This window comes from Pelophylax lessonae, assembly GCF_965119305.1.
Source record: "Pelophylax lessonae genome assembly, chromosome: 1".
Taxonomy (NCBI): Eukaryota; Metazoa; Chordata; class Amphibia; order Anura; family Ranidae; genus Pelophylax; species Pelophylax lessonae.
The window spans coordinates 72,264,435-72,286,816 of NC_138768.1; the positions used below are offsets into that span (position 1 = coordinate 72,264,435).

General features: G+C 43.1%; 1 protein-coding gene across 2 annotated transcripts in view; it reads right to left on the reverse strand.

Moving 5' to 3' along the window:
• ADAMTS12 (ADAM metallopeptidase with thrombospondin type 1 motif 12) overlaps nt 1-17,298 on the reverse strand; it is a 788,736-nt gene extending 771,438 nt beyond the window's left edge. For both annotated transcript variants that reach the window (XM_082272461.1, XM_082272462.1), the window contains exon 1: nt 16,999-17,298. In XM_082272461.1, the coding sequence (XP_082128587.1) occupies nt 16,999-17,125 (127 nt within the window). In that variant the 5' untranslated portion in view covers nt 17,126-17,298. The remainder of the gene's footprint in view (nt 1-16,998) is intronic.
• Between the last annotated feature and the right edge of the window lie 5,084 nt (nt 17,299-22,382).

The window sequence follows — 22,382 nt, forward strand, 5'->3', positions numbered from 1 at the left end:
TCATTGCCACTGGCCATGTTGGTGGAGTACTCAAAACAGCGCAACAAGGCACACAGGTCTCGCATGGAGGCCCAGTTATTGGTGGTGAAGTGGTGCTGTTCCGCAGAGCGACTCACGCGTGCGTGCTGCAGCTGAAACTCCACTATGGCCTGCTGCTGCTCGCACAGTCTTTCCAGCATGTGCAAGGTGGAGTTCCACCTTGTGGGCACGTCACATATGAGGCGGTGAGCGGGAAGGCCGAAGTTACGCTGCAGCGCTGCCAGGCGAGCAGCAGCAGGGTGAGAACGCCGAAAGTGCGCACAAACGGCCCGCACTTTCTGCAGCAGCTCTGACATATCGGGGTAGTTTTTAAGGAACCTCTGCACCACCAAATTCAGCACATGCGCCAGGCAAGGGATGTGCGTCAAACCGGCTAGGCCCAGAGCTGCTATGAGATTTCGCCCGTTATCGCACACCACCAGGCCGGGCTTGAGGCTCGCTGGCAGCAACCACTCATTTGTCTGCTGTTCCATGCTCCTCCACAACTCCTGCGCGGTGTGTGGTTTGTCCCCCAAACAGGCAAGTTGTAAAACTGCCTGCTGTCGTTTACCCCTGGCCGTGCTGAAGTTGGTGGTGAAGGTGTTACGCTGTCCGGATGAGGAGGCGGTAGAGGATGAGGAAGCGGAGTAGGAGGAGTTAGGAACAGGAGGCAAACTGAAGCGCCCTGCAATCCTCGGTGGTGGAAGGACATGCGCCAAATTGCTATCCGCCTCAGGCCCATCCGCCACTGCATTTACCCAGTGTGCCGTTAGGGAGATATAACGCCCCTGACCGTGCTTACTGGTCCACGTATCCGTAGTTAGGTGGACCTTGGCACAGATGGCGTTGCGCAGTGCACACCTGATTTTTTCCCCCACTTGGTTGTGCAGGGAAGGGATGGCTTGCCTGGAAAAGTAGTGGCGGCTGGGCACGACGTACTGTGGGACAGCCACCGACATAAGGTTTTTAAAACTGTGCGTCTCCACCAGACGGAATGACAGCATTTCAAAGGCCAATAATTTTGAAATGCTGGCATTCAGGGCCAGGGATCGCGGGTGGGTAGGGGGGTACTTCCTCTTCCTCTCAAGTGTTTGGGAGATGGAAAGCTGAACGCTTCCACGGGACATTGTGGAGATGGTTGTTGGTGACCCAGGTGGTGGTGTTGCTGACAGATCGTCTGTTTGCGGGGTGGCAGGTGCCGGTATCACTACAGATGTGGCTGGAGCGGCCGAGACTGCAGCAGAAGAGGAAGCAGGATGAGCCAGAGACGTTTCTTGGTTTTGAAGGTGTGTACTCCACTGCAGCTCGTGCTTTGCACTTAGATGCCTGATCATGCAGGTTGTGCTCAGGTTGAGAAGGTTCATGCCTCGCTTCAAGCTCTGATTGCACAGGGTGCAAACCACTCGTGTCCTGTCATCAGCACATTTTCTAAAGAACTTCCACGCTAGAGAACTCCTTTGAGCTGACTTTGGTGCGCTCGTTCCCTTGCTGCGTTGGGCAGTAGCGGGCGTAGTGTCTAGGGCACGGCCGCTCCGCTTCTGCACCCTGCTCCCTCTTCTGCTGTGCTGGTGGCTCTGTGCGACCACCGCCTCTTCCTCCAAACTACTCAGTTCACCTGCATGACGTTCATTCCATGTGGGGTCGAGGACCTCATCGTCCTCCACATCATCTTCCACCCAGTCTTCACCCCTGCCCTCCTTGTCGGTCTCCACAATGCTGAACGCCGCAGCAGTTGGCACCTGCGTTTCGTCATCATCGGAGACGTGCTGCGATGATCCTTGCATGTACTCATCTTGAGGAATAAGTGGTTGGGCATCGCTGCACTCAATCTCTTCCACTTCTGGGGCAGGGCTAGGTGGATGGCCCTGGGAAACCCTGCTGACAGAGTCCTCAAAAAGAATAAGAGACTGCTGTATGGCTTGGGGCTCAGACTGCTGGCCTGATTTGCAAGGGGGTGAGGTGAAAGACGGTTGGACATTGGCTGCAGGTGCCAACTCTGACCTTTCTGCAGTAGACTGGGTGGGAGACAATGTGAAGGAACTGGAGGCACTGTCAGCAGCAAACCAATCTACTATCGCCTCAACTTGTTCTGGCCTCATCACTTCTAGGGGCGTTTGATGCCCTACCAAATACTGATGCAGGTTCTGTCGCCTACTCACACTTGAGGAAGGTGTTTCACTTGTGCGTGTAGCTGGCACAGATCGACCATGTCCTCTCCTTGCAACAGGAGCTCTACCAGCAGCACCACGACCCAGGCCACGGCCCTTATTTGACGGTCTCCTCATATTTCTGTAATTTAAGATCTTGCCCTAGAAAGGTTTTTATTGAATAGCGGAATAGAAAATATGATCCAAAAAAAGTGTATGTATATCACACGTACACAACCACACTAGGCCCCAATTACTATTGTTTGTACCCCTAAAAGGCTAGATGAGGAGTAGGGGGAGTATGGAACAGGCAGCACCCTCAAACCTTCAGAAGTATGAGATGAACCCCAACAACTTGGAAAGGTGGATCTCTCTCACACGTACCGACACAGACTATCCCGCAATTCAATTGATCCTCAAAGGTTTTTATTGAATAGCGGAATAGGAAATATGATCAAAAAAAGTGTATGTATCTCGCACGTACACAACCACACTAGGCCCCAATTACTATTGTTTGTACCCCTAAAAGGCTAGATGAGGAGTAGGGGGGGTATGGAACAGGCAGCACCCTCAAACCTTCAGAAGTATGAGATGAACCCCAACAACTTGGAAAGGTGGATCTCTCTCACACGTACCGACACAGACTATCCCGCAATTCAATTGATCCCCAAAGGTTTTTATTGAATAGCGGAATAGGAAATATGATCAAAAAAAGTGTATGTATCTCACACGTACAGAAACACACTAGGCCCCAATTACTATTGTTTGTACACCTAAAAGGATGGATGAGGAGGAGGAGGAGTATGGAACAGGCAGCACCCTCAAAGCTTCAGAAGTATGAGATGAACCCCAAAAACTTGGAAAGGTGGATCTCACACGTACCGACACAGACTATTCCGCAATTTAATTGATCCCCAAAGGTTTTTATTGAATAGCGGAATAGGAAATATGATCAAAAAATGTGTATGTATCTCACACGTACAGAAGCACACTAGGCCCCAATTACTATTGTTTGTACACCTAAAAGGATGGATGAGGAGGAGGAGGAGTATGGAACAGGCAGCACCCTCAAAGCTTCAGAAGTATGAGATGAACCCCAAAAACTTGGAAAGGTGGATCTCACACGTACCGACACAGACTATCCCGCAATTTAATTGATCCCCAAAGGTTTTTATTGAATAGCGGAATAGGAAATATGATCAAAAAATGTGTATGTATCTCACACGTACAGAAGCACACTAGGCCCCAATTACTATTGTTTGTACACCTAAAAGGATGGATGAGGAGGAGGAGGAGTATGGAACAGGCAGCACCCTCAAAGCTTCAGAAGTATGAGATGAACCCCAAAAACTTGGAAAGGTGGATCTCACACGTACCGACACAGACTATCCCGCAATTTAATTGATCCCCAAAGGTTTTTATTGAATAGCGGAATAGGAAATATGATCAAAAAATGTGTATGTATCTCACACGTACAGAAGCACACTAGGCCCCAATTACTATTGTTTGTACACCTAAAAGGATGGATGAGGAGGAGGAGGAGTATGGAACAGGCAGCACCCTCAAAGCTTCAGAAGTATGAGATGAACCCCAAAAACTTGGAAAGGTGGATCTCACACGTACCGACACAGACTATCCCGCAATTTAATTGATCCCCAAAGGTTTTTATTGAATAGCGGAATAGGAAATATGATCAAAAAAAGTGTATGTATCTCGCACGTACAGAAACACACTAGGCCCCAATTACTATTGTTTGTACACCTAAAAGGATGGATGAGGAGGAGGAGGAGTATGGAACAGGCAGCACCCTCAAAGCTTCAGAAGTATGAGATGAACCCCAAAAACTTGGAAAGGTGGATCTCACACGTACCGACACAGACTATTCCGCAATTTAATTGATCCCCAAAGGTTTTTATTGAATAGCGGAATAGGAAATATGATCAAAAAATGTGTATGTATCTCACACGTACAGAAGCACACTAGGCCCCAATTACTATTGTTTGTACACCTAAAAGGATGGATGAGGAGGAGGAGGAGTATGGAACAGGCAGCACCCTCAAAGCTTCAGAAGTATGAGATGAACCCCAAAAACTTGGAAAGGTGGATCTCACACGTACCGACACAGACTATCCCGCAATTTAATTGATCCCCAAAGGTTTTTATTGAATAGCGGAATAGGAAATATGATCAAAAAAAGTGTATGTATCTCGCACGTACACAACCACACTAGGCCCCAATTACTATTGTTTGTACCCCTAAAAGGCTAGATGAGGAGTAGGGGGGGGTATGGAACAGGCAGCACCCTCAAACCTTCAGAAGTATGAGATGAACCCCAACAACTTGGAAAGGTGGATCTCTCTCACACGTACCGACACAGACTATCCCGCAATTCAATTGATCCTCAAAGGTTTTTATTGAATAGCGGAATAGGAAATATGATCAAAAAAAGTGTATGTATCTCGCACGTACACAACCACACTAGGCCCCAATTACTATTGTTTGTACCCCTAAAAGGCTAGATGAGGAGTAGGGGGGGTATGGAACAGGCAGCACCCTCAAACCTTCAGAAGTATGAGATGAACCCCAACAACTTGGAAAGGTGGATCTCTCTCACACGTACCGACACAGACTATCCCGCAATTCAATTGATCCTCAAAGGTTTTTATTGAATAGCGGAATAGGAAATATGATCAAAAAAAGTGTATGTATCTCGCACGTACACAACCACACTAGGCCCCAATTACTATTGTTTGTACCCCTAAAAGGCTAGATGAGGAGTAGGGGGAGTATGGAACAGGCAGCACCCTCAAACCTTCAGAAGTATGAGATGAACCCCAACAACTTGGAAAGGTGGATCTCTCTCACACGTACCAACACAGACTATCCCCCAATTTAACTGATCCCCAAAGGTTTTTGATTAAATAGCGGAATAGAAAATATGATCCCAAAAAAGTGTATGTATATCACACGTACACAACCACACTAGGCCCCAATTACTATTGTTTGTACCCCTAAAAGGCTAGGAGTAGGGGGGAGTATGGAACAGGCAGCACCCTCAAACCTTCAGAAGTATGAGATGAACCCCAACAACTTGGAAAGGTGGATCTCTCTCACACGTACCAACACAGACTATCCCCCAATTTAACTGATCCCCAGAGGTTTTTGATTAAATAGCGGAATAGAAAATATGATCCCAAAAAAGTGTATGTATATCACACGTACACAACCACACTAGGCCCCAATTACTATTGTTTGTACCCCTAAAAGGCTAGGAGTAGGGGGAGTATGGAACAGGCAGCACCCTCAAACCTTCAGAAGTATGAGATGAACCCCAACAACTTGGAAAGGTGGATCTCTCTCACACGTACCAACACAGACTATCCCCCAATTTAACTGATCCCCAAAGGTTTTTGATTAAATAGCGGAATAGAAAATATGATCCCAAAAAAGTGTATGTATATCACACGTACACAACCACACTAGGCCCCAATTACTATTGTTTGTACCCCTAAAAGGCTAGGAGTAGGGGGAGTATGGAACAGGCAGCACCCTCAAACCTTCAGAAGTATGAGATGAACCCCAACAACTTGGAAAGGTGGATCTCTCTCACACGTACCAACACAGACTATCCCCCAATTTAACTGATCCCCAGAGGTTTTTGATTAAATAGCGGAATAGAAAATATGATCCCAAAAAAGTGTATGTATATCACACGTACACAACCACACTAGGCCCCAATTACTATTGTTTGTACCCCTAAAAGGCTAGGAGTAGGGGGGAGTATGGAACAGGCAGCACCCTCAAACCTTCAGAAGTATGAGATGAACCCCAACAACTTGGAAAGGTGGATCTCTCTCACACGTACCAACACAGACTATCCCCCAATTTAACTGATCCCCAGAGGTTTTTGATTAAATAGCGGAATAGAAAATATGATCCCAAAAAAGTGTATGTATATCACACGTACACAACCACACTAGGCCCCAATTACTATTGTTTGTACCCCTAAAAGGCTAGGAGTAGGGGGAGTATGGAACAGGCAGCACCCTCAAACCTTCAGAAGTATGAGATGAACCCCAACAACTTGGAAAGGTGGATCTCTCTCACACGTACCAACACAGACTATCCCCCAATTTAACTGATCCCCAAAGGTTTTTGATTAAATAGCGGAATAGAAAATATGATCCCAAAAAAGTGTATGTATATCACACGTACACAACCACACTAGGCCCCAATTACTATTGTTTGTACCCCTAAAAGGCTAGGAGTAGGGGGGAGTATGGAACAGGCAGCACCCTCAAACCTTCAGAAGTATGAGATGAACCCCAACAACTTGGAAAGGTGGATCTCTCTCACACGTACCAACACAGACTATCCCCCAATTTAACTGATCCCCAGAGGTTTTTGATTAAATAGCGGAATAGAAAATATGATCCCAAAAAAGTGTATGTATATCACACGTACACAACCACACTAGGCCCCAATTACTATTGTTTGTACCCCTAAAAGGCTAGGAGTAGGGGGAGTATGGAACAGGCAGCACCCTCAAACCTTCAGAAGTATGAGATGAACCCCAACAACTTGGAAAGGTGGATCTCTCTCACACGTACCAACACAGACTATCCCCCAATTTAACTGATCCCCAGAGGTTTTTGATTAAATAGCGGAATAGAAAATATGATCCCAAAAAAGTGTATGTATATCACACGTACACAACCACACTAGGCCCCAATTACTATTGTTTGTACCCCTAAAAGGCTAGGAGTAGGGGGGAGTATGGAACAGGCAGCACCCTCAAACCTTCAGAAGTATGAGATGAACCCCAACAACTTGGAAAGGTGGATCTCTCTCACACGTACCAACACAGACTATCCCCCAATTTAACTGATCCCCAGAGGTTTTTGATTAAATAGCGGAATAGAAAATATGATCCCAAAAAAGTGTATGTATATCACACGTACACAACCACACTAGGCCCCAATTACTATTGTTTGTACCCCTAAAAGGCTAGGAGTAGGGGGGAGTATGGAACAGGCAGCACCCTCAAACCTTCAGAAGTATGAGATGAACCCCAACAACTTGGAAAGGTGGATCTCTCTCACACGTACCAACACAGACTATCCCCCAATTTAACTGATCCCCAGAGGTTTTTGATTAAATAGCGGAATAGAAAATATGATCCCAAAAAAGTGTATGTATATCACACGTACACAACCACACTAGGCCCCAATTACTATTGTTTGTACCCCTAAAAGGCTAGGAGTAGGGGGGAGTATGGAACAGGCAGCACCCTCAAACCTTCAGAAGTATGAGATGAACCCCAACAACTTGGAAAGGTGGATCTCTCTCACACGTACCAACACAGACTATCCCCCAATTTAACTGATCCCCAGAGGTTTTTGATTAAATAGCGGAATAGAAAATATGATCCCAAAAAAGTGTATGTATATCACACGTACACAACCACACTAGGCCCCAATTACTATTGTTTGTACCCCTAAAAGGCTAGGAGTAGGGGGGAGTATGGAACAGGCAGCACCCTCAAACCTTCAGAAGTATGAGATGAACCCCAACAACTTGGAAAGGTGGATCTCTCTCACACGTACCAACACAGACTATCCCCCAATTTAACTGATCCCCAGAGGTTTTTGATTAAATAGCGGAATAGAAAATATGATCCCAAAAAAGTGTATGTATATCACACGTACACAACCACACTAGGCCCCAATTACTATTGTTTGTACCCCTAAAAGGCTAGGAGTAGGGGGGAGTATGGAACAGGCAGCACCCTCAAACCTTCAGAAGTATGAGATGAACCCCAACAACTTGGAAAGGTGGATCTCTCTCACACGTACCAACACAGACTATCCCCCAATTTAACTGATCCCCAGAGGTTTTTGATTAAATAGCGGAATAGAAAATATGATCCCAAAAAAGTGTATGTATATCACACGTACACAACCACACTAGGCCCCAATTACTATTGTTTGTACCCCTAAAAGGCTAGGAGTAGGGGGAGTATGGAACAGGCAGCACCCTCAAACCTTCAGAAGTATGAGATGAACCCCAACAACTTGGAAAGGTGGATCTCTCTCACACGTACCAACACAGACTATCCCCCAATTTAACTGATCCCCAGAGGTTTTTGATTAAATAGCGGAATAGAAAATATGATCCCAAAAAAGTGTATGTATATCACACGTACACAACCACACTAGGCCCCAATTACTATTGTTTGTACCCCTAAAAGGCTAGGAGTAGGGGGAGTATGGAACAGGCAGCACCCTCAAACCTTCAGAAGTATGAGATGAACCCCAACAACTTGGAAAGGTGGATCTCTCTCACACGTACCAACACAGACTATCCCCCAATTTAACTGATCCCCAGAGGTTTTTGATTAAATAGCGGAATAGAAAATATGATCCCAAAAAAGTGTATGTATATCACACGTACACAACCACACTAGGCCCCAATTACTATTGTTTGTACCCCTAAAAGGCTAGATGAGGAGTAGGGGGAGTATGGAACAGGCAGCACCCTCAAACCTTCAGTATGAGATTGTGTTCACTGTACCCCACAAAGATTGAGTTCACTGCACCCCACAATGATTGTGTTCACTGCACCCCACAAAGATTGTGTTCACTGCACCTCACAAAGATTGTGTTCACTGTACCCCCCAAAGATTGTGTTCACTGCACCCCACAAAGATTCTGTTCACTGTACCCCACAAAGATTGTGTTCACTGCACCCCAAAAAGATTGTGTTCACTGCACCCCAAAAAGGATGTTGTTCACTGCACCCCAAAAAGGATGTTGTTCACTCCACCCCAAAAAGATTGTGTTCACTGCACCCCACAAAGATTGTGTTCACTGCACCCCAAAAAGATTGTGTTCACTGCACCCCAAAAATGATTTTGTTCACTGCACCCCAAAAAGGATTTTGTTCACTGCACCCCAAAAAGGATGTTGTTCACTCCACCCCAAAAAGATTGTGTTCACTGCACCCCAAAAAGATTGTGTTCACTGCACCCCACAAAGGATTTTGTTCACTGCACCCCAAAAAGATTGTGTTCACTGCACCCCAAAAAGGATGTTGTTCACTGCACCCCAAAAAGGATTTTGTTCACTGCACCCCAAAAAGATTGTGTTCACTGCACCCCACAAAGGATTTTGTTCACTGCACCCCACAAAGATTGTGTTCACTGCACACCAAAAAGGATTGTGTTCACTGCACCCCAAAAAGATTTTGTTCACTGCACCCCAAAAAGATTGTGTTCACTGCAGCCCAAAAAGATTGTGTTCACTGCAGCCCAAAAAGATTGTGTTCACTGCAGCCCAAAAAGATTGTGTTCACTGCAGCCCAAAAAGATTGTGTTCACTGCAGCCCAAAAAGATTGTGTTCACTGCAGCTCACACACAGAAAAATGGATGTGGATCACTGACACCTGCCTATCTCCAATCCCACACCACACAGCAATATCGATTGTAGTTTGTAGAACACAGTTTCCCTAAAATTCAGCAGACTCTGTCCCTAACAGGATTGAGAAGAGATCGTAGATCAGGATTGAGTGCAGATTCACCCCACCCCCCACACAGCAATATCGATTGTAGTTTGTAGAACACAGTTTCCCTAAAATTCAGCAGACTCTGTCCCTAACAGGATTGAGAAGAGATCGTAGATCAGGATTGAGTGCAGATTCACCCCACCCCCCACACAGCAATATCGATTGTAGTTTGTAGAACACAGTTTCCCTAAAATTCAGCAGACTCTGTCCCTAACAGGATTGAGAAGAGATCGTAGATCAGGATTGAGTGCAGATTCACCCCACCCCCCACACAGCAATATCGATTGTAGTTTGTAGAAGACACTGACCCTATATAATTCAGCAGACTCTATCCCTAAAATGCCTACAACTCGCCCTGCCTAAACACTCCGACCTGTCCCTCAATTCTATCCGGACACAAATGGTTTTTTCCTGCCTATCTTTCCCTAATCAGCAGCCAGCACGTTGATGTGTGCTCTGTCCCTGAATCTAAGCAGCATAATGACGCCGCTGCGGCTGCCTCGAACTTATAAAGACTTGGTCACATGCTTCAGACGGCCAATCACAGCTACTGAGACATTTGCAGGCATGGCTGGGATGGCTTAAGGCACACCAGTTAAACGATTGTTGATTGGCTGTTGAAAGCCCGCCATGAAAAGAGCGCCAAAGCATGCAAAACCCGGAAATAAAACGACCGAACACGGATTTTTACCCGAACATACAGTAAAGTGTCCGTGTCCGTGTTCGGGTACAAAAAATCCAATTATTCGGTACGAACACGAATAATACAGTCCGTGTTCGCTCAACACTATTCACTACTACCAGTGAGTTGTGTGAAACATGTCTACCATCGTGAGCTATTGCCTGGTGTGTGGCCATTTTTCTTGTATCCTGTAGAAAGGTGACAGAACACACAGCATATCGCAGTTTGTTGTGTATGGGGTTGTGCAGCCACAGACCAGTCAGGTTGCTCATGCTGACCCGTGTCCACAGCCAAAAGTTTCAACAATGGGTGTATGAGCTTTAGAACAGGACCTCAGTGCAATGAAAGAAAGTGGCTTGGTCTGACGAATCGTGTTTTTTCTTTCATGTGCATGGCCGCGTGGTGTGTTTCACTTACCATAGAAAGATATTGCACTAGGATGCAGTATAGGAAGAAGGAAGACCAGAGGTGGCTGGGTGATGCTTTGGGTAATGTTCTGATGGAAAACCTTGGGTCCTGCCATTCAAGTGGATGTTCCTTTAGAGGCCACGCCTCGACGGGTCAGGGTCAGGTGTTTTGGTGGCAAAAGGGAGACTGAAGGGGGAAAGATGGACTGTGCTCCATCAAAAGGATGACAATAAAACCCTGTTGCTTTGCGTTATCTCTGTTGTTAGACCTGTGAGTGCCTCTATAACTGTTTTGGATTTACATGCACTATATATGTTATAGCTTTTTGATCATATTGACTTTAGGCACTTGGACACAAAATAAACCTGGTCATGAAGTGATAGATAGCTACAAGCTCCTCAGAATATGTCTGCTGACGTTGCTTGTGCAGCCGAATTACAGTAGTAATGTCAATAGTAATATGGATACACATGAGAGACGGCTGCATACCACTCAGCTATTTGGCAATGTAATGAGTGTGCAGTGCGTGTGGCCATTTTCTGCTTCACATGATTGATAGCAGAGGACAATAGCCTGCACTCAGCTGCCCAGCAGATGTAAACAAACGTATGGCCAACATGTCAGGTTCTGTCATACTAGGGGAAAGATTACGTACACAGCTGTGTGCATTATTGAAGTGGCTTTGTATTGTGGATAAGGTTGATTTGGAGGGGGTTATATTAGGCCAGATCAGGCGGCGGGAAGTTTAGGAGAAGTGCTGTGGAATCCGTCCAGCTAAGAGCAAAGACATACAGTATGTGTCAGAATACCTAGACGGGTGAAATAAACACAGCTGAGGCTCAATGTGTGTGGCAGGCTGAAGTCTTCTGTAAACTCTACGAGACATGACTGTGAGGGGGAAGGAGGGTGACTGACAGGCCTACAGAGGAAGCGGAACTACTGACACATTGATAAGATAGATGTGTGAACTGAAATAGAACATTATACCATGATGTCACCTAAATCCATATCACACAGGAGTCAATGTGGCTGCCTTTACTATTACTCTGAAAACTCCCTAAATAAGCCTTTCTCAACCTATTTAACTTGGAGGAACCCTTGAAATAATGTTCAAAGCCCAAGGAACCCCTGCTTATTAATTACTTTATCTACAGCTCACAGTACATTAGCTTGAGGGTCATTGATAAAAATGCTCCTTACATAGTTAAATTTAGTCGACCTCTATGGGATTTTGAAGGCAACCAAAGCAGCTAAAGAAAACCATATTTTATTACAATTTTCATCTTTAATATTAAATTAAGTTCAAATAAAAATACAAAATTTAAAATCGCAAAACTGCCGCAATTGGCCACAGTTAGCTTATGTATGGTTGACTTCAATTAACAAATACATGTTGGCTGGCACTCCCCAAAACCATTGCATTGTATAGCTCTAGTATTCCACATAGTAACTTGCTTATTGGAATGAGGGATCCAATGCGTTTCAAGATTTAGGTGGACAGTATATTATGGGGGGAAATTTTTTATTTTTACTTAATTCAATATTAAAGATGAAAATTTTAATGAAATAGGGTTTTCTTTATTTGGTTTGGTTGCCTTCAAAATCCCATAAAGCCACAAAGCCAGTTTAACCACTTGCCGACTGCCGCACGACTATTTACGTCGGCAGTCAGCCCCTCACAGGCAAAGCTACGTCGCTAGCCTGTAAGGGTTTTGGGAGCGAGCGCGCCGCCGGAAGCGCGCTCCTGCTCCCGCTCGGTCAGAGACCTACCCGCGCGTGTGCCTGGCGGACCCGATGTCCGCCGGGCACTCGCGATCGTCCGTGACAGCGGGAGAAAGGCGGGCGGCTAGTGTAAACAAAGCCGCCTGTCAGTCTCCCCTGTGTATGAATGGTGATCAAACGGCTCTACTATGTAGGACTGTTGATCACTGTTCTTACACATCAAGCCACAGCCAATCACAGTTAGAATCACGCCCCTAGGACACACTTAACCCCTCCCTCTTCAATACAGTTAACTCCTTCACTGCCATTGTCATTTTTACAGTAACAGTGCATATGTATAGCACTGATTACTGCAGTAATGTCACTGGTAACCCCAAAAGTGTCAAAAATGTCAGTCAAGGGTCCGATCTGTCCGCCCCAATGTCGCAGTCCCACAAAAAAATCGCAGATTGCCGCCATTACGCGATAAAAAAAACAACAAAAATGACAAAAATCTTTCCCTTTGTTAGCAAACGCAATAATTTTTGTGCCAACCAATCAAAATACGCTTTTTGCGATTTTTTTTTTTTACCAAACATCTGGTAAAAAAAAAAATTGGCCTAAAATGTTAAAAAATTTTGATTTTTACATTTTTTTGGGGGGAATTTCATATAAAAAAATGTGAAAAATATTTTTATTTTTGCAAAATTGACGCTCTTTTTTTGTTTATAGCGCATGATCAAAAAATGTACAGGTGATCAAATACCACCAAAAGAAAGCTCTGTTTGTGGGAAAAAAAGGACGCCAAATTCGTTTAGGTACAGCATCGCACGACCGCGCAATTGTCCGTTAAAGTCACGCAGTGCCGAATCGCAAAATAGGCCCTGGTCAGGAAGGGGGTAAAATCTGCCGGGGCTTAAGTGGTTAAACTATTTCTGCAGCTCATTACAGACCTAAAACAAACTATAGATAAATCCCCAAAGTCCCCAAATCTTATTGTAGCTACTGCCCCCTGGTCACTGGGCATAATATTGTTAAAGATCACTTCCTGCTTCACTTCCACTCATGTACCCTGAAATACATGGTTTTGATCACTTTGCAAAAGAGACCACATGCTTTACTAAGTAAACAGCCTCTATTTCTTTAATGAAACGACCACATTCAGTGGCAAAACATCATAGATATACACTATACTACCAAAAGTACTGGGACACCTGCCTTTACATGCATATGAACTTTAATGGCATCCAAGTCTTAGTCCGTAGGGTTCAATATTGAGTTGGCCCACCCTTTGTAGCTATAACAGCTTCAACTCTTCTGGGAAGGCTGTCCACAAGGTTTAGGAGTGTGTCTAGGGGAATGTTTTACCATTCTTCCAGAAGTGCATTTGTGAGGTCAGGCACTGATGTGGATGACTGCGAGCCAGGCCTTCTCATGAACATCAGTGCCTGACCTCACAAATGTGCTTCTAGGAGAATGATCAAACATTAACATAGACACATTCCTAAACCTTGTAGACAGCCTTCCCAGAAGAGTTGAAGCTGTCATAGCTGCAAAGGGTGGGCCAACTTAATATTGAACCCTAGGGACTGAGACACTGGGATGCTTTTAAAGTTCATGTGCGTGTAAAGGCAGGTATCCCAACATTTTTGGTAATATAGTATATATATATACTGTACAAAGAACTTAAAAGAGCATTCGGTAAATTCTAAATTACTGGCAGCTCAGATGGGAATGCTTGTCCTGCCAGGTTGGCACAATGCTTTCTTCTTCTAGCATTCGATCCACACTGGCAATTTGTGGGTACCTGTGCCATTGCTAAACAGAACAGAGGCTTCTTGTGTAGTAAATGGCCAGGCTGTCTCCATTCTGTACACCTTGTGATGCAGGCCCCTGGCCCATTTTTATGTAAGTTGGTGATGCTGGTAAGTTTTTAGCTAGTTTTTATGTAAGTTTTAAAATGAACCCTAGGAGAAAAGCCTTTAACAGTCCAAAATTGGATTACTAAATGCTAGTCTCCAGGTTGGACAAAGTTAAGGCAGTCCTTAAAGTTGAACTCCAGCTTTTCGTTTACACTTTAAGGTGGCCCAAACACACTATGTCGCTCACTAACATGTGAGGCTGCTGGATGTGCGGTAAAAAATGTAGGTACTGTAGCTGAGGCTACATACAGCATACAGCACTGTGTTCTTGGTTCGAGCCAAGACCTTTCTGTCTCATACCCGGAACACAGTAGAGTCTATCTGATCAGCACTCAGCCACTCAGACAAAGCAATGTATTCTAGCAACGATTAAAAAGCTTCTTCTGTTTGGCTGAGTCAATGAGGTGGGCTGATGATGTCACAACCTCTGACTCAGTCAATTAGAGGAAGCTTTGTATTCATTGCTAGAATACATTGCTCGAACCTTGAACACAGTATGGTATGCTATATGTAGCCTCAGTGGACTCACATGTTGGTGAGGGACATAGTTTGCTCGGGACAGCTTGGCCCAAACAATCTATGTAATGTGTATGAAAATCTGGAGTTCAGCTTTAGGTAAAAAGTGAATTTTGAGCCCAAGGATCTTGTGTAGCACCCTCTAGTGCTAGAATGGGTGTAGGAAAATGTACTTGACTCGTGGTAGTTGTATGAGTCTGTTAACTGGGTCAGGGTTTAGATTCAGGTCAGGCTGGAAGTCTCTACAGACCAGTTCTCTATCACCTCCCCCCAGTTCTGGAGGTTTCATGGAAATGTCTAGATTAGAAGCTAGTTGGTGGGAGTAAAGAGACAGGGATCTGAATATTTATGGGAATCTAGCCAATCCCCAGGCAGGAGGCCTTGCAGGTTGGCTGAACCAGCCCATAAATATTTTAGAGCCTGACCAGCGGGAGAGTCAGGTGGAAGATGGAGTGTTGAAGTGTTGGTGTGTGTTGCCTGGGAGGGGACCACTACCTTTCGGTCCACCGGGGAAGAACAGCCTGTTAGCCAGGACAGAAACTAGCCCAGCAAAACTAGCCTGAAAGCAGTTTCACCTACAGCTGCAGGACAACGACAGTGTGAGTACCTCTACACCCCCAGGGTCTACAAGGGAGAGGGCTTCTAGGTGGCATACCCAACCAGTTCTCTCTGGGACAGTGCTACAATTTTGTTCTGGAATCCTTTTCTCTGGGATACTATTTAAAGCAGCCAGGTGGGTAGTTTCTAGCTGGGATCTGAACAGGTTCATTTAAAGAGGTCCAAGTGCTCTTTACAGAGACTGTGTTACTGATCCGTTAAGAGACAGAAGGCACTCTGGAGGGAGTAGAAAGTCCAGGATTTATTTTTGTGTATTTTTGTACAGAATTAGGAAGTTTTGTCCTCCAAGTTTTGCTTGAAGCCAAGTTAAGCGTTCCATATACCCTTCGATCCCAACCAAGTTGTTTACCCCCGATAAAACGACAAAAACAAGCCAATGGATTGGACTTTGGATGAAAAATGAAAAAATGCATTCTGCCTGGCTGGGCAGGCTATGGGGGAACCCAAAACAACAACGGATCCTTAGGGGACAGTGCTACACCTGTATATAGACTCTCATTTCAAATCATATGTCTTGAAAAAACACTAAGGCATTGGCAGCACTCCTCCAGTGTAAGCAACACTGTATATATCTGTGTTTTAAAGTTCCTATCAAGACTGGTTCACATGTAGTCCACCGTTGTGAGTGAAATAGAGATATCTAGATGAATCTGGTCCTTGGAGTCATGATCTGGTGTTCTGAATCCACAAACACCGTCACCACCCATTGTGAGTCCCACTCCCTTCAAATTGGATTCACGATCTAAAATAAATCACACATTATTTCTTTAAACACTCCTTCAACAATAGACATCACACTGGACAGGATACGTCTCCCAGCACTGTCTGTGGTGATGGGCACGTATGAAGATTCTCCCGCTATGTATGTAGAATACAAGAAGGAGGGAATAGGAGGAGTGTATATTAATGAATCTCTCCTATTTGCTAACAGCATTTAAAGGGTGATCCCGCCATAAAAAGTTCAGGGAACAGATCTTGCTGCAAAGTATCCTCAGATAAATGAAGGGCTGTCAAATTCTGGCTGTCAGCCAGACATCTATTCACCATGTAGTTCAGAATGAGTATGCAGGAGTACTCCTGCATACTCATTCTGGTTCTAAAGGCAATGTATAACATGTTTGTTATTTAAATAATACACTTTAAAATCACTTTAAGTTTAACTCCACCTTAGGGATGTGGGACAAGCTTTGGGTTCAGGTCAAACATGAGTTTGATCCAAACTCAAGTTGTTTGCAGTTTTCGGAAAATGGCGAACTAATGCATACGCATATATGGAATTATTACATTTGATGCAATTACTGTATACAGTTCAAATACTCAATGCAAAAGCCATAAGCTATATGATAAAAAAGAAAAAAATACATAATTTCCATTCAGCAATATGTGCACCATAAAGCCCTGACTGGTGGGTAAGCCACTGACCTTGTCTCTCGTGTCCAGAGTGAAAATCAGCCCGCTGGAAGCTCTCACCATGACATGAGGCTAAAATATAAAGCAACTGGATAATAAAGGAAATGCTGGTAATCCAATCTTTCTGCACACAGTGCATGTCTGAGCCAGCCAGGGAGAGCAGGAGAAAACATACATGGAGTTAAATAGGATGAATTTGTAAACTTAAGCAGGGCAGTAAGTTGATTATAAGAAGGAACAGGAGTGACCTGAAGGATAGAAAAATGGTTCAAAGAAAAAAGCAAAGTAAAGAAGAAAACCATCAGGGACAGTGCATTCCTCTTTTTCGGAGAGGGGAGTGATTGGGAGTATCTGGTTTCTGTAGAGGAGGGTTTAATTTGGAAGTTTGCAGGGAGTCCCCTTCTGTTCCATTTAAATACTTGCAGTTGTAGATTCCACCGCTTGTGTTACATTAGCCTCAGGAAAGTTTTTTTTTTTTTCTCTCTCATATTTCCCAGAGTTCTCAATAAACTTTTAGTGACCTCAAACCACTTACTGATCATTGCACTTACAGGGAATGCATCTCCTAGAAAAGAATATTTAGACATGTGGCAGTCCACTAATTAGATAAAGTAATGTGATTCCAAGAATCTCTAATCCTGTGTTCACCTTTAAGTGGCTCCCCCTGGTATTGTGGAGTCGGCTACTGCAGTATATACACAGCTGCCATACAAATCAATAAGATTCATTCATATTGCTCCATTAGATTTCTCGATTTCTTCATATTGCTCGATTAGATTGTAAGCTCATACGAGCAGAGCCCTCCTTATTCTCTTTTATTAAATTGTATTGTAACTGTGCTGTCTACCTCTATTTTGTAATGTGCTGCATAAACTGTTGGGACTATAAATATCTTAAAATAATAATAATAATTAACCATAAATACTGATATTACTACTACTACTACTATGAATCATAATAATAATAATAATAATAATAATAATAATAATAATAATAATAATAATAATAATAATAATAATGATGATATCGCTTTCTGGAAACATTTTACTATATTGAATTGTATTGTAACTGTGCTGTCACCCTTTATTTTGTAAAGTGCTGCATAAACTGTTGGGACTATAAACATCTTAAAATAATAACAATAAAATAATAATAATAATAACAATAAATACATTGTTATTTATAAATAATATTAATAATAATAATTAGTATTATTAAAAAATAACAATATTATAATTATAAATAATAATAATAATATTACTAATATCGCTATCGCTATGTGCAAACATTTTACTGCATTGAATGGTACTGTAACTGTGCTGTCAGCCTTTATTATTAAGTGTGGCATAAACTGTTGGGAGGATAAACATCTTAAAATAATGATAATTATAATAATATTAATAAATAATAATAATAATAATAAGTATTATTCTTTTTATTATTATTATTAGTAGTATTATTCTTTTTGTATTAATATTATTGTTATTATACAAAATTATATTATTATTGTTATTATTTTTATTATTATTATCTCTATCCCTATCTGTAAACATTTTACTACATTGAATTGTATTGTAAATGTGCTGTCTCTCTTTTATTTTGTAAAGTGCTGCATAAACTGTTGGAACTATAAACATATTAAAATAACAATAAAATAATAATAGTAATAATAAATAAAATAATAATCATAAATAAATAATAATAACAATATTGCAGTCTGCAAACATTTTGCTGTATAAATAATTACAAAAAGAAAAGAAAATATTAATACTAATATTGATAATAACAATATAAAATACCAATAATAATAGAAAAACAATAATAGTAATACTAATAATATTGCTCCTTGCAAAAATATTACTGCATCTTCACACATTTTAGGGTTTTGAAATTAGCACCAATGTTGGGAATCCAGCTTACATGTGCATTTTACATTATAAAAAAAACATATGCAGTTTCATGTGATGTTAACGTACCTCATGGCATTCTTTTTTTTTATTATTATTTTGCATGTTTTGATGCATTTTCCTACATTTGTTTTACAGTTCTTGCATAAAGGAAATACAAATGCTTGCTAGTGATTCTGTACTTGAAGTTAAAAACACAATAAAATGCACAACATGAGAACTTTACTGCGTTAGAGCATTTGTGAACAGGCAGCCGGGGGGGGGGGGGGTAAAAATAGGAAGCTGTACTTTACCACTCCCAAATGATAACATTACAGCCTAACATGGCTGAACACATACCTTGACCATGGCATTCTTACCTCAGGCTGCAGAGTTTGACAGGCTGCACTTCCTATCAAACTTGCAAACTGAGTTCAATGGTAGCAGACTACAACCAGGAGCCAAAAGCTTGGCTTGAAGTTGTTTTTTTTTTTTTGTTTTTTGTTTTTTTTACTACAAAGCCCCCTTGGGATAGGAAAAAAAGCAGGATCCCCTCCTGAACGCCTGCCACCTGCTATACCATGCTCTGAAAAGCCATCCACAGCAGATTACTCTTCAGAGGGTAGTAAGCATTGACACCTGTCTAATAGGATTCTTACCAATATTTAATTTTTCAGGTAAGAACATGCAAAATGCATGCAGGAAAATGCAGCAAAACACATAAAGATACACCTTGAATTGAAATACCCAATACAAGTAAAAACATGTTATAATGAACTCTAAGAGACTAGAATATGTGCAGTTTAAAAAGACAATAAAAACACAAAATATAACCTGGGTGTCAATGTCTGCACAGCCCAGAGTTTCTTGATTTAAAGTAGATGTAAATCCTAACTGAATTAGCTAACTGCATATCATAAACAACTCCCCCCTTTAAAAGAAACAATAAATAAAAAAAACAGTTTTCCCTTTTTTTCAAACCCTTTGTTGCATCTCATTGCTCATTTTCTGCAGCCTCTTTTCAGCCACTTCCTATCTACATGCACTCCAGTGTTGGCTGCATGGCATTTTTCCAGGGCAAAATGGGGCACTAATGGGATTGCTAGTGATTGGTCAAAGCATGCAACTGACATGTATGCTTTGGCCAATCACAGCACCATGTACTGTAAGACCCATGATTGGCCAAAGGCAGAGTGTCTTTGGCCAATCATGGCTCAGGGGCTAAGTCCATGCCCCACACTATATAAGGCTGCTTACACAGCAGCCATGTCTAGTGTGTGACAATGGAGATTAGGCAGATAGTTAGTGGATAGTGTGTTCAGTCAGTTTAGTGCAGTCAGTGTAGTGTACAGGCATATCCCACTTTTAAAATGTATAGATATGTTGTAGTCCTGGGTCCCCTTCCAGTGCTCCCCAAGTTTTGTGCCCATGTCACTTAAAGTTTGTGAGCAGTGCCATACCAAGCTGATCAAGATTTCCGATAGACGTCAATGTTAAAGACAAGGAGCAGTGCCATGCCAATCCGACATTACAGACAGTACAGACATACTCCACTTTTAAAATGTATGGATATGTTGTACAAAGTTCTGGGTCCCCTCTCTGTGCTCCCCAAATTTGGTGTCCCTGTCACTTAGGGTTTGGGAGCAGTGCCATGTCAAGCTGACCAAGATTTCCCATAGACGCCAATGTTAAAGACCGGGATGAGTGCCATGTCAAGCTGACCAAGATTTCCCATAGATGCCAATGAGTACTGAAAGCTGAAAATTGGTCTGGGCAGAAAGGGGGTGAAAGTGCCCTGTATTTAGGTGGTCAAGGGTAACCCTATGACAGAATTGAAAAAAAAAAAACGGCATGGGGTCCCCCCCAAAATTTATGCCAGGCCCTTATCCGAGCATGCAGCCTGGCAAGGTAGGAAAGAGGGGGCGAGCGAGCGTTCCCCCATTCGCATGGGGGGGTGGGATCTGGGGGCTCCCTTATTTAAGGGGGCTTTTAGATTCCGATAAGCCCCCCACCCGCAGACCCCGACAACCACAGCCCAGGGTTATCGGGAAGAGGCCCTTGTCCCAATCAACAAGGGGACAAGGTGCTTTGGGGTGGGTGGGAGCACCAACTCCCCCCATGTTGAGGGCATGTGCCCTGGTATGCTACAGGAGGTGTGGACTCACTCATCCCCTCCCCCTTTCCTGGCCTGCCAGGCTGCATGCTCAGATAAGGGTCTGTTATGGATTTTGGGGGACACCCTATGCCATTTTTTAAAATGTTTGCATTGGGTTTCCCTTAAAATCAATACCAGACCCAAACAGCCTGGTATAGACTGGGGTGGGGGGGGGGGGGGACTCAGGGGGAGGACCCAAGCACGATATTTAAAGGAATTTTTTGTTTTGATTGTTTCACTTTAAGCATCATTAAAATCGCTGCTCCTTTAACCACTTGCTGACCAGTCATGTTGACTGTACTGCGGCAAAGTGGCTCGTTATCGTCTGGCGCCGTAGACCTAAGTCACCAGACATTCCCCTCTCTCTGTATTCTGTATTCAGTTACAGCGGGAGTCGGGCCAGGGGAGGAGCGGCGGTGATCACCGCTGCTCTCCCCCCGATCGTCGGGGATCTAGTGTGTAAACAAAGCGGGCGGATCTCCTAAGTGACAGGCAGGGTCAGATTGCAGGATTCAGCATAGCTGAACCTGCAATCTGTCCTTGTGTCACTTAGTCCCCTCCCCCCACACACGTTAGTAAGCACCAGGCATACATTAACCCCTCCCTCTCCAATAAAATTAACCCCTTCCCTGCCAGTGTAATTTTTACAGTAACAGTGCAGATGTATAGCACTGATTACTGTAGTTATGTCACTGGTACCCCCAAAAGTGTCAAAAATGTCAGTCAAGGGTCCGATCTGTCCGCCGCAATGTCGCAGTCCCGCAAAAAAAAAATCGCAGATCGCCGCCATTACTCGTTAAAAAAAAAAACACCAAAAATGACAGAAATCTTTTCCTTAGTTAGTAAACACAATAACTTTTGCGCAAACCAATCAAAATAAGCTTATTGCGATTTTTTTTAACAAAAATATGTAGCAGAAAACAAATTGGCCTAAAATGATAAAAAATTTTGATTTTTACATTTTTTTGGGGGGGGGGGGGGGGGAATTTTATATAAAAAAAATGTGAAAATTATTGTTTTTTCAAAATTGTCGCTTTTTTTTTGTTTATAGCGCAAAAAGTAAAAATCGCACAGGTGATCAAATACCACCAAAAGAAAGCTCTATTTGTGGGGAAAAAGGACATAAATTTAATTTTGGTACAGCATTGCACGACCGTGCAATTGTCCGTTAAAGTAACGCAGTGCCAAATCGCAAAATATGGCCTGGTCAGGAATGGGGTAAAACCTTCCGGTCATAAAGCGGTTAGAAATACGCTCATTGAGAATTTTTTTGTCAAAGACATGTAGCTAAATACATTTTGACAAATATATGACAATAATTGATAATATTGGATATTTTTTAACTGTCAAAACTG